The sequence below is a fragment of the Ambystoma mexicanum genome, chromosome 13, assembly GCF_040938575.1.
Source record: "Ambystoma mexicanum isolate Mex_15411 chromosome 13, UKY_AmexF1_1, whole genome shotgun sequence".
Taxonomy (NCBI): Eukaryota; Metazoa; Chordata; class Amphibia; order Caudata; family Ambystomatidae; genus Ambystoma; species Ambystoma mexicanum.
The window spans coordinates 437,893,990-437,907,702 of NC_090938.1; the positions used below are offsets into that span (position 1 = coordinate 437,893,990).

Here is a 13,713-nt window from a genome sequence, read left to right on the forward strand (position 1 = left end):
CCTTAACAGTCAATACACCTCCTTTCAGATCGACCAGTGTGTGATTCCAGTCTCAACTTCAGTAGACACTCAGAGTCTACCTTGACGCCTCACTCATCCTATCCAGACAAGTTAGTGCCATTGCATCCTCAGCAGCTTACGCTACCAAAGGTCTCAATGCAGCCAGACCCTTTCTTACTAAAAACAATTGCCTCACCATTGCCCAGGCCATCATTGGCTTTAAATTAGAGTATTGGAACGTCCTATTTACAGACACCTCCACAGGAAACAAAAAAACTCAAGTTATACAGAATAACACCCTGAGAGCAGCACTGAAAATCCCAAAACGAGAACACATCTCCAAAGCCAGTAGGGAATCTCACTGGCTGCCCATCCAGGAACAGATCACATTCAAAACATTATTCATTGCCTACAAGCGCCTCTAGAATACAGCGCCCCCATACCTCACACAAAGAATCACCAAAGCCAACCCCTCTAGACCCACTAAGACTCCCTATTCAGACAGACTCCTTCTACCCAAAGTGAGAAGATGTAAAGCTGGAGGCGCCAGCTTCCCCTACCATGCTGCCAAACTCTGGAATGACCTCCCCCCTTGCTTGAGGACTGAGAAATCCTACTGGATCTTTCAGAAAGCCCCCAAAGCTCAGCTTTTCAAGCTTTTCTCCCAACACCCCCCACACTTACCATTAAGTCAGCCTCTTCCACACCTTACCTCCGTATGTACAGCTCGACCAACATGTATGATACTCTGTCTATTTAACCAAATGTAAACTTTACCTACCCTCCCTTCTTTCCACCAATACCTTCTGTATGCCCAAGCGTGTCTACCTGACTTGTACCTGTAACAGCGCCTCAATGTCTCCGGGTTGTATGCACGCTTTATAAATTAAATAAATAAACAATGTAATAACATGGTGTAAGTGGTTTGTACTTGTTTGTTTGTTCATAAATAAAGGCATGTTAAAAAAATCAAAAATCAAAAAAATAAGGCAAGGCATCTGGACTTGATGACTTTCCGGATCAACTCTTTAAGGCTATTCCAAAGGTCTGCTCCCCATGTTTATCAAATTATTTTGACAATGTTATTCAGATTAGAATTAATCTACCCTCATGGAAATTGTCACCATTTACAAGAAAGCGGACAGACTGGACCTGTGAAATGATCAAGCAATGTCACTTCTGTCAGCTGTTGGTAAAATATTTGGTAAGGTTGTCTTGTCAGGATTCCAGGAGTGGGGTCTAGAGAAGGGAGTATTGTATCCAGCCTGAGGTTGAGGGGTGGAGGAGGGACAGTGGTGGTTGAGGGTATTGGGGATGCCAAACATTTATCAAAATATGTTGCCATGGGAGGGGGAAGTCTGTTCCTTGTTTTTGCCAATCTGCCTTTGAGTCAGCTCGTAGGCACATTCTTTGGGGATTTTTAGACCATGAGGGGACAGATGGGCCCCTCATTTGTTTTCTACGTTCCATGGTGATGCAATAGGAACGAGTTAGTCTGAGCAGAGGTGGGGCACTTTCTGTCCCGTTTGCAATAGAGAGGTCTATCAGAACTTATTCTGGCACCGTCTCATTTATCCACTTCATATACCATTAACAGTCTTTTTAGGGCAAACGCAGACAACCCAAGAATCAATACAATGCAGGTGCCTCTACGTTTGTTTGCAAACGATGCAGCCAGATGGCGAATACATAACTGAGTCTGCTGAAACATTAAAGTATTTAAGGGCTACTGTGCCTTCAAGCTTTTACAGATTCATGGCTAAAATCGGAGCCAAACAGGATGGAGAAGGCCAGAGGCCTTAGAAATACGATACAAAAGGGAGGGGAACAGCTGCAGGCCCTGGATCATTGTTTCCCTTCCTCTGGATATTGATGGACCAAAATTACTAAAAGCATCACCGCCCTGAAGGAGAGCACATGTTGGTTGAGGCACTTTAATAAAATTGTGCCAGAATCTAAGTTAAACCTCCATTGCTAACCATTCGGCCTCAAGCAGCATCTCTTTACAGAGTGTGTTGTGCTATTGTAAGAGGACACCACCCCCATGTTGTGGGGAAAATGCATTTTTAAATTTTTAAATTCTTTATCTGCCATCAAGACTGTTCAAGATTTATTTTTTATATATTTTTTTATTTATTTATTTGTGTGTTTATAATGCGCCGTAAGCCCACAGGCATCGGGGCGCAGAACATATAGACGCGGGGACTAACATATAAAATGGACTTCTGACACCCGACTCCTCCAACCAGCTCTGCCTCGTCGGTTGCTCCGAGACTTACTATGGGTTGACAAGGGGGCCCTGAGACATTACCCATACCTGGTCAGACTTGGATCCCAGCTCTGGAGGCGGGCATGTAAATCAGTGGGGGCGACAGACCCATATTCCCCGCAGATCCCAATTGCGGCAGTCATGGCTAAACTCTCATGGGGACACACAGAAATACGCACTCAGTGGGAACCCTATGGGGTGGCAGTATTAGGAGACCTCATGTACGAACAGGAGCTCATGACATTTAGTGACCTCAGCGAGTCCACAGGCCTGCCCACAGGCCAGTTCCTGCTCCACAGAGCAGTGACACAGGCCATGAAGGACAGATGGCCGGAGGCCACCAACCAAATCATGGAGAACGATATCATTGAGTCGATGTTGGACACTGCTGAGGGGGGCCACGCAACCTCCAGACTATACGAAGCCCTACTGCAGGGCACCACCAAAAAAGAACTTAAATGCAGAGAGCGGTAGGAGAGGGAATTAGGCCTTGAATTTGAGGACAAAGCATGGGAGGGAGTAACGCACTACCATAAGAAAATCTCTAGAAATGCCCGTCTCCAACTCATCCAACTGTACATTACCAACAGAGCCTACCTCACACCTGATGCCATATCAAGGTTCAAAGGAGCCACAACCCAGATATGCCCCAAATGCAATGAGCCAAGGGCAGGAATGACTCACATGTTCTGGGGCTGCCCGACGGTCCAGAGGTTCTGGGCCCAGGTGAAGGAGAGGGTTGCAAACGCGGAGATTGAATTGGAAATTCACGAACCAACAGCCTGTATTCTGGGAAGGTATAAACGAGACAGTAAGAATAAGCCCCTAAATAAACTCAAAGACTTGATATACATCACTGCGAAAAGACGCATAGCCATGGGATGGAAAAGCGCCGGAGGCCTAAGCGAGGCTCTTTGGTGGGATGATCTCAAAAGATGGATTGCCGCTGAGACCGCAAGCTTGGGAGACAGCGATTCAGGTACAGAGGCTGGACTCCAGTGATGAACTACTCCGTTGGGTGGCGTTGACAGTGCCACTGCTCCACCCTGTGGCCCCAGATAGCACATCGGTCAGTATGGACAGTCCTGGCCCAACGCGAGGTCCAGAAGGATAAAACTGATGTACCTGAGGTCTTGGACGGAGGGGGGTGGGGCGGGAAAGTTGGGAATGTTATGTTATGTTGTTTTTTTTGGGTTGTGCATATTGCATTGATTTATCTATATTCCTTGTCGGTCACTAATTGTTGAAAAACCAATAAAGATATTTTTTAAAAAAACATATAAAATGGACATGGTTATCTAACTAATAATAGGCCCTGATTCTGGATCGTATACTGTCACCTAAACAGGTGAGTTTTCAGCCCCTTCCTAAAGGCTTGATAATTCTTCTTGTGCCTGAGCTGATTTGGGAGGCTATTTCATTTCTGGGCTGCTATCACCTGAAAGGCACGGCCCAATCCACACTCTTTTTGTGGAGGGACAAAATCTGGCCCAGAGCCTCAGATCTTAATGATCGCGTTGGAACATAGAGGCTTGTTTTCTCTTTAAGGTAGGTGGGCGCCTGCCCAAAGAGGCATCTCTGTACCATGGTCATACTCTTAAAGAGAATTCTGTCCTCCACTGACAACCAGTGGAGGGCTTTTTTTCTGTCCTCTGTGATGTGGTCTCTCCTTGCTTTCTTTTTTATTATTCTGACTGAGCCATTTTGCAAGGTCTGACATTTTGCTATGCATCCCTTACTTGCACCCAGTAGGAGTGCATTGCCATAGTCGAGCCTAGATAGAATGGTGGCCCTTGCTATGGTGGCGCTGTTACCCTCAGGTTTTGTTTGTTAATATAGGTGCTCTGAACTTCAGCACCCAACGAGGCTTCCATGAAGATCCACAGGGTCTTCACTTTACCTACTACTGTAAAGGGTGAGTCTTTGATGTTAAACGATTGATATTCATGGCTTAATTTGGATCGGGCTTGCGAGGAGCCAAAAATCATGCGCTCAGTTTTGTTTGCATTGAGACACATCCAGTGTTTTTCCATTCATGTTTCAATGATGTTATGGAGGGCTGCCACTGTGGAGCAGTCACTAGCGTAACAACCACTCAATTCCACCACCAGCTGGGTGTCATCTGCATAGTTGATGAAAAAAGCTCTGATATTATCGAGCACTATGCAGAGACACCTGAGGTATAGGTTGAACAGCAGTGGTGACAGACTTGCACCCTGGGGTACGCCACAGTAAATGGGCCTCTCACTAGAGAGTGTGTCCCCCCCAGTGGATTTTTGTTCTTCTCTTTGTTAAGAATGAAGCCACCCATCTGGTTGCCTCCGTTGAGCAGTTACCCAAGTTTTACAGAGCCCATTGTAGCTGTTGGAGATCGAGGAGATCAAATGCTGCGCTTAATCTAATAGCACTAGTAGGCGGATTTTCCCTTGTCAAAAATGCTTAGCATGTGGGATTATAAGTCCAGCATCGCTGTCTCGGTGCTGTGCGCTGCCCTAAATCCTGACTGTTGTCTGTGCAAGATGTTGTTTGCCTCTACAAAGGATTGCAGTTGGGCCGTGGCCACGTTGTCCATGATTTTTAATAGAAAATTACAGTTTGTAATAGGCTGGAAGTTACCAGGATCCTTCTGATCTAGTCCTGTTTTTTTTTTAGCAGGGGAGTGACAGTAACTGTTTTAATACTCTTGGGTATCGTCCCTCTCTAAATGATGCATTCATCATCCTGGTGAACAGAGGGGCAAATAACTTTATTTTCTCCATTATCATTTTAGAAGGGAATAGGTTCTCCGCGCAGGAGGTTGGCTTCATGGACGCTAGTTGTAATCCCCTCAATGTCCTCAGTTGTAATAGGCTTAAATACAAAGCTTTCCTGGGTATTCCGTGGGAGGGCTGGTCTAGCAGGGCTTGGTTGGTCTTGTTTTGTCTCATTACCTCCCTGGCCTTTATTATTTTGTGAAAAAAGGCCTCCTGTATTTTTTCACAGTCTTCCAAAGATGGCTGGAAAGGTGGTGTCGGGGTTTTAGGTTTTTCCACTGACTTTAGGATCTCAAAGAGTTTACCTGTCGAGTTGGTTGCGGAAGCAATCTGGACATTGTAAACAATTATTTTTTGCTTCAATAATGTTTTCTTTATAGACTTTTTCGATATCCTTCCATTTGTCCTGGTTATTTTTGAGGGTTTCTTTAGCCAGATGCTCTCCCTCCTTTTTTCTTGTTTAAGCTTTGACAGCTCGGTATTAATGTAGGATTGATGGCCTTTATTTTCCCAGACTAACTTGTTCTTTATGGGAGCCAGCAGGTCTAAGACCTCCTGGACCTGTGAGTTATAGGTATGGACTGTTTCTTCGCATAAGGATGTTGTCTAGGCAATGTTCTAATTAAGCTGTGGAGATATTCTTGAAATTTCTACTCAGTCTTTTTATGCTCGTCACTCCTTTTGGGTTGGGGCTTAGGTATTAATAGAGCAAAGTTCACTTTGCAATGGTCGGACCAGATACATGATTTAGTTTCTTCCATTCGGGTCTCAAGATTACATGTAACCAACCAGTCTAATTGATTTCCGTTGGCATTTTTGGGCTGTATGTTGATCACCTTGAAGTCAATGCTGTTAAACACTTTTTTCTAGTTTAATTGCTTCCTTATCTTTAGTGTAAACTCTCCACCTATTGAAATCCCCCACCAGTAACATGGCAGTATTTGGCCTTTCAGATTATTTAACTGTTGGGTGATTTCCTCATTAAAGTCTGATGTCAGGGAAGGGGGTCGATAAACTATGATCACATTGATGCAGTTATTACTCGACGGGGTATGCTTTAGATGTAAGATTTTACAACCCTGACACTGTATGGTGGAGGGGAACATATGAAGTCTTTCCTGACTAAGGCCACCACCCCTCCCACCTTGGCCCTGTTCTCTATCTTTATGAAAGATTGTGTAGCCATCTTGTACAGCTTTTTCTATGGTGAGGTCACATGGGTCTTGAAGCCATGTCTCAGTGAGACATAACATATCAATATCGTCCTCTGTGATGAGGTCATGAATACTCTGAGCATGCTTGTTCAGAGATCTTGTGTTCAAGAAACAAACTTAACTCCTTGTCGCTTTTCCCTTCCCTGTTTAGCTACTCAGTGTGTGTGGAATTCTTATTGTATTCCAACTTAGGTTCCCTATGTACCCTGCCCTTGATATTGATTGAGCTGAATGTACAGAGTCGGGGCGTAGCAGTCTTTTCCCTTCCATGACTTTATGGACATATTGTTGAACGGTCGCTAACTGGTGGCAGCGTAGGGAGTCAAGCATATGTATCAGCGCCATCCTGGGTCCCATTCTTACCTCCTGGACGCTGTCACTGCCGGGAGAGATGGGGTGAGGGGTCTCAGCGTCGAGGACGGCAAAGACTGGCTTGGCTCCTGAAGCGCCGCGCTGAAGCACCGGACGTTTCTTTACCAGTCTAGCCGGGAGATGTGGGAAATTTAGTCCCTACGTCTGAGTAAGATACCCACACAAAGTGCCTAGGATGTTGTTTGGCCTGAAAGTGGAGATACCCAGAAGCAAATCAAAATGCACACAAAAGGTTTTACAGTAATATGATGCGAGTTCCGGGCTATGAAGTTACGCGGCTGCTTTAAAGAATTCACAGCCTACATGTGTAACGACGCAGGATCCTGTCAGATCACCAAAGCAAAATTCAATTTGCTTACGACTAATCGCGCACTTCTAGTCTACATACAAATGTTATTCCTCACAAATATAGCGCTTTGCAGTTAAATACAAAAGCTAATGTAGCAGCGTTCTACCTTGCAATACACCTATCCCTAGATGCAGTAAAAGGTCCTGGAAGCTGACATTACAGCAGGCGGGACCGGCGAAGACCAGCTTGGCTCCTGAAGTGCCAGCGCAATGCACCTGATGTTTCTTTATGAGCCTAGCCAGGAGATGTGGGAGATCTAGTCCATACGTCTGTCAAGGTGCTCGCTATGGACCCCCCCCATCTCACACACACTAGACCATTTGTTCCTCAGCCCCAAACTTATCACTAGAGATCAGTAATCCCCTACCATCTGCCTGAATGTGATGGCCTAGATAGCATTCATCTTTCTAACTCCCTCTGGGAACAACCTAGGTGGTCCCTGACCTAATGTCCCTAAAGGTAGTAGCCTGCAATGATGGATGCCTTTCAGATAGCCAGTCCGCACTTGGTCCATAACTTGCACACCCTCCTTTTCCTCTCCCTACGTCTGTGTCTCATGATTTTCTCCTACTCCTTTCCTCCCTCCTATTCCACCCACAGTCTCTCCTTTCTCTCCCTTGCTCTTCCTGCTCCAATTTTCCTCTCTTCCTCGCCAATATCCAACTCCACCCTCCCATTCTACTCTCGCCTACTACGCTCTACCTCACTACTACTCTCTTCTCTCCACACCACCACCACTCTTCTCTCTGTACGGAGTATAGTTTTATGGAAGGGACTGCTGCCTTATTCAAAATATTTGTAGTTTGATTGTGGAACATACTTTCTTAAATGTCACATTTTCCCTGCACATACAAAATTACTACATGCAGAGCCTTTGGTGTCCTTTTAATTTATCTTAACTATATTACCAGCGTTCTTTTGTAGAACTAGTGAAGACAGATTAGTAAAGCAGTCCACAAAAACATAATATAGTCTGTCTTGTAATACTTTTATAGCCTTACCCAAAACCACTAAAAGAATCTTCTGAAATGCATCAGACAAAGCTTTCTGAACAGCAAATTTCTGGATTTTCCCAGTCATCATGGCAATCTCCAAAGGATCTAAAATACAAACAAAGGTTTAACGGGATTTGCTATAACATGGAAAATACATCTTTATGGGATACATTACTCACCGTAATCATATTTCTGATGCTTGTATTTTCTTAGATTCACATGCTATGCATAGGCCGACATCTAGTGTTAGCCGCAGAGTATTACATTTTTTGTTTTCAAAAGTCAAAAAGGGACGTCGACAAGGCGTGCCAGTAATACTAGCGAAACAACCACTAGATCATCCCACCGACCTCTTCCCCCGAGACCAGTGTTTCGCTAACCACTCTTGCATTGAGCGCATGCGCAGCCGTGCGTGCGGAACCAGGAAAATGCATGAAGCCATCATCCTGAGCAAGCGCATTGCTTTGCGTACGGTTATTTAGCGACCGGCTAGATACAGAGGTATTTGCAGCAGTATGTTTTGCACTCTTTCATTTGACGGGAAGATAAGGCCCTCTTCCATCTTTATGCTAGCTCTACAACTATTTGGTTTTGCTTGCAATGAGATGATTTCTTCTCGTCGATTGAGAATCCCAATTGGAACAGCCGATTGATTGTTCTTTGGGTACTTTGCTTGCAAATTTGATGGGAATCCCCCGTTATCAGCCAGTCTTCCAGATAATGGTACACTGGGATTGATTCTCTGCGTAGGTGCGCTGCCACTAACGCTAGTACCTTGGTGAATACCGTTGGAGCGGAGGCTATGCCGAAGGGTAGCAACTTGAATTGGTAGTGTTGATTCGCTATTCTGAAGGGCAGGAATCTTCTTTGCGCAGGGCACATTGAAATATGAAAGTATGCATCTTTCATGCCCAGGGTTGCCATGTAGTCCCCATTTTAGCAGTAGGATTACTTCTTGTAGCGTTGTCTTGCAGAATTTGTGTGGCTTGACATAGGTGTTCGCAGGGAGCAGGTCTAAGACAGGGTGCATTGTTGGGTCTTTTGTTGAATAGATACCCTTGTTTACATGGTTGGCCGGGACGATTTCTATGGCGTCCTTTAGCAGCAATGCCTTGACCTCTTTTAGTAGGATATGCTGTTTTTCCTGCGTAGTTTGTCTTTGTCTTGGCGGGTGGTTGGCTGGCTGGTGTTTGCAGTAGCTCTATGCAGTAGCCCCCGCCACGTTGGAAAGTACCCACTTGTCCGAAGTTATCCCCTCCCATTCATGGGTAAAGTGAGAGATACAACCTCCTACCAGGGAGGTATGGAAGGGGACTTGTACCGGGGGGTCATTGCCAATGGAGGGGTGAAGCCCTCCCTTGAGGAGGAGAATCGACCTCTACTTCTGGACCTACTGTGGCCTCTTTGAAAATGTAGTTTTGAGGACAGCCCCTGTCCCCATGATGAACCAAGTCCCTGTTTGTAGTTGGAGGACCACTGGGAGTTCCGTCCTCTAAACCGGCAGGTTTTGGAAGCTCTTCTCTGCACAAATGGTTTATTTGTGAGTTGGCCCTGGGACTTGAGGGTCTCGTATTCTTCTTTGGTGCTCTTTGGAGCACCTTGGACCGCTTTGCCGAATAAAGAGTTGGGCTCAATGGGCATGTTCAAAAGAGTGGCCTGTGGCTCCAATTTGAATCCGGAACCTGAAGGTGTTTCACATGCAAATCCCCAGGGATCTCTCATACAGGTGGCCTGGACACGGCTATCGCTATTGGATCCAGTTCCTGGGGGTAGACCAGTAAGGGAGGATTACCTGAATGGGGGTGCGTGGAAGTGGGACACCGACGGATGTGGCGCAGTATCCCCCTTCTTATAACACCTTTTACCAATCTTACCCCGTAGGATATTCAAACACTCTACACCCCACCCCACCTCTTTTCCAACTCTTCGCACATCATGAAAGACGACGAACAAACACCAGAGCCGTTTACCTGATGGGTCTCAACACAAGGGTCAGGCAATTGACCAGAATCACACACACCCGATGGCCCTTTCCCTTCCCCAAAGGGATAAAAGGTGGAGCAAGAGAGCACCACACGAGCAAAGCAGAATGCACAATTAACAGCTAGCCAGGCACAGCAGTTCAAGAGGAGGAGAAAGAGGCCGCGAACGGAGAGGGTGACAAGGAAGTAAGCGACCTTGTCCTTTCCGACCAAGGCCTGTGAAATCTTTGTGGAAGGAATCGTAAGACCGTGAACAATAGCCCAAGTGTGCTGCAGAAGATGCCAAAGCACACAGAGCATGCCTATGCTGATAAACATATAACAAGGGGGGTCCTGGGTGTCCCTCTGCCAGACATTAGTCCTAGTTACAATAGTCTTTAGCTCACGATCTTTCACAGAGGAGAAATATCCAAAACATATCAGTCTTTGACCTGACGTGGGGCAGTCCAGCACCAAAAAAGCTAGACAATTATCCTCTGAACAAGAGTACCAACAGCAACCCCAGACACGTTTTTTGGTCTGGTTGGACCTCATCAGTAGGCTGGAGCTGTGCCTCTCTAAGAATAGTAATCAAGGGTTCCACATCTGGATTCCCCCAATTAACTTAGGGCGAGACCCAAAGTTAGTTAAAATATGCACATAACAAGGGGGGTCCTGGGAGTCCCTTTGTTAAGCAGGACAGAGGGAGGCGCCTGCTACTGTGGTACTGGCCTTGACTCCTGATACGAAGAAAGCCCAGAGGTTCATCACTGCTGGTGAGTCGAGGGAGGACCGATAACGAAACCAAACTGTGTTAAACTAAAGTAGCAAACGGGCAATTGCAAAACATACAAAGAACTGTTATTATGAAAGGGGAAAGCCAGCTGCAGGTGAGCCAGGCACCATGTGGGTGCTCACTCGAGAAACTCTAGGCGATTACCCGACTGTTGAAACTACTAATACCAGAAGGCATTGGGAAGGGCGAGAAGAGGGTTGTAGTGTTCATACAGGGTTCTAGTAAAATCCTTGGTACAGTTGAAAGTCTTTGACCAGCAGATGAACGTGAATAAGGGAAGTGAATCCTATATCAAAAGAAAGTAGAAGGAACTGTGAGATTGGCAAGAGTGAACCCGAAGGAGGGACACCGATGGAAAGGGGCAAAGTCTAAAGTCCCAAAGAACAGTGTGTTGACAAGAGTGAACCTGGCCGAGAGCAGTCTATCTTGAACTGTTTGAAAAGACATTAAGATTCAAGAATGTAAGCAGAGGAGATTGTGTTGAAAGCCATAGTAAACCCGACCCAGGGAGGCAAACAATTGAGAAGGATCTGCACCGGGAAGAGTGGGATCCGGGCATGAGAAACTCACACCCCAACAACAAGTGAATGCAAAGAAGAAATCATTTTATATTTAAGCCAGAGTGAATCAGACGGGCGGGAGGCTGATATTCAAGAGGGGTCTTCACCCAGAAGAGGGGGACCCAGGGGTGAAGAATCATCACCTCAACGTAAATTTGAAAGTAACTTTTTTGTTTATTATTTTTAAATTTATCAGGCCATCGGAAGCCAGAAAGCTAACATCCGAAGGTCCTGATATAGCTAAGAACTGTTTGGGGAATCTGAGCCCAGAAGAAGGGAATCCAGGGGTGAGAAATCATCACCCAACATGTATAGGAACAGGAACGTTTGTTTGTTGGTATTTTGAATACATCAGGCCCTAGAAGGCAAGGAACTTTTTATAGAGCTAGAGACTTGGCCATCGAAGATCCTGATGGCCGAAAACTGAATTGGCGTCTCGTACTTGGAAAGCTCGAGCGTGTGCTGTGTTCCAGAGTCCCACCTTGTCCCGTGCTCATAAGGTGGGGAAGGGAGACCACGACTACCGCATCCTGACATTATTTGTGAACACTTTATTTCTCATGAGCCCTATCCCACACTCTTGTATTTAGCTTAAGGATTGGCAATATGTTTTCCTTAGCATAGGCTTTTTATTTGACCGGACGCCACTGGGACCGACCTTATTTTGATTTGATGGTCGTAGCTTGCTCCTATCTTAGATTTAGGCTTAGATTAGGCATTTTTTCACCCTACTATACAGTTTAATAAACACCCCTGAACTGTGAGCACTTGTGTCTGTCCATTCTTGATACCATGCAATCCTTACAGTACCCTCTTCCACAATCCGCCCTGCATTGTCTGCTGCGTCTAAATTATTTTTAAGGATGCAGCTTGCAACTTGTCTCCCTTAAGCGACTGTTTGGACTAGTTGCATCTTTAAAAATTCTGGGACTGAATCTAATTGCTCCCATTTGTGACAATTGTAACTGCACAGTAGTGTGGTGTTGTTGGCTATCCTCACCTGGTAGGCGGATGAGGAAGCCAGTTTCCTATCTAAAGTGTACATTGTTTTTCTCTCCTTGTCCGGAGGAACTTCGGCGGAGGCCAAGGGAGTGCCACTCTCTTCCTTGAGGTGGTCAACACAAGAGAATTGGGCTTTAGCTATCCCCCGATATTCAACGGTTTTGAAGGGGCTGGCCTAAACATCTTTTTGATGCATGGATTAACTGCCCTGGTCAGGTTGGGGGTAAGCAAAGAAGGTTGAATCCGCTTTTGCACACATTGAAGTAGTGGGATGAACTGTGCCCAAGGATGTCGTCTACGAAGCCTTTATCGACTTGAGCTTCTTGGGTATCTATCTTAAAGTGTTCTGCAGCCTTTAAGATTAGGTCATTAATCTGACCTATATTGCAGCTGGTTGTGTACCGGGGAGTCAGCCACTGGTTGGTCGGTATGGTCTGGGGATTGGATGATTTATACATCATCGTCATAGTACTGATCTATGTCCCCTGTGTCCCTTTGGTCATCTGGGTATGTAAATGAGCCTGGGTCCTGTGAGCCTTGAGTGTCGTAATAAAATGCTTCTTGTGCCCCGTCTTGTTGGATCAGGGTATACATTTGTGTTGCATCCAGGCAGGCTCTCATGACGTCAGGCTGTTTGTTTGCTGTATCGCTTTGAGGGGGCCCGTGGGGGCTGGTAAGTTGTTGTGTGTGTTGCTCAAATAATTTGACGAAACTAGACATTCTCCTCAAGACTTCATCGAACTGTTCCAGGGTCCACTGTGAGGTGCTTGGCAACACTGAGCGGGTAGGTGTAGGCAGTGGCTCTGGTGCAGCTGGCTATTTGTAATGCATTGCCCCTGACAGGGTGTCTTTACCTAATCACTAACCTTTGAACCTTGTGAATCTGTGGCTTGGGGCGTCGAGAACCAAGTTTCTTGACGTTCTTGTCTTGGACAGGGTCTCGGGGCGTGTTTCTTAATTAACTTGCTCATTTTGGAATTTTTTGTAGGGGCCGTCGACATGTCTTTCGACGCCCGTTCGTTGGACCCAGAGGACTTTCCTGGTTTGGTCGCTGTGTCGGAAACAGAATTTGGCATCAGTTTCGGGGGCCTGTCATGTAACGATCTCGACCGCAATGGCCCAGAGGACAGGGACTTTTCGGACCTCCCGCTTGACACCGCATGTGGCCTATCGGTTGACAATTAGAGTTGATTGTCGGCCCTGGGGGATGTGTATAGTTTGTCGTGTCATGGAGGTGCTTCAGCCGCCGGGTGCCGTCTCCATAGCAGAACCGCCGGCCTGCCTGTTGGGAGTCCGGGGCGTGCACACTGGAATCCATCGGGTCCCGATCGCCCTCAGCGTCACTGAGGGCACTGATGCTGCCATCTCAGTAGGCTCCCTCGAAGTCCATGGCGGCCTCAGCCTGCATGGCGTGGTGGTACCAGCTTTTAGTTTTTTGGTCC

General features: G+C 46.2%; 1 protein-coding gene across 7 annotated transcripts in view; it reads right to left on the minus strand.

Moving 5' to 3' along the window:
• Window positions 1–13,713, minus strand: part of RDM1 (RAD52 motif containing 1) — a 589,841-nt gene that overhangs the window by 341,733 nt on the left and 234,395 nt on the right. For 6 of the 7 annotated variants that reach the window (XM_069634051.1, XM_069634052.1, XM_069634050.1 and 3 more), the window contains exon 5: window positions 7,959–8,057. The exons of the other annotated variant lie outside the window; for it this stretch is intronic. In XM_069634051.1, the coding sequence (XP_069490152.1) occupies window positions 7,959–8,057 (99 nt within the window). The remainder of the gene's footprint in view (window positions 1–7,958; window positions 8,058–13,713) is intronic. 7 annotated transcript variants of the gene reach the window in all.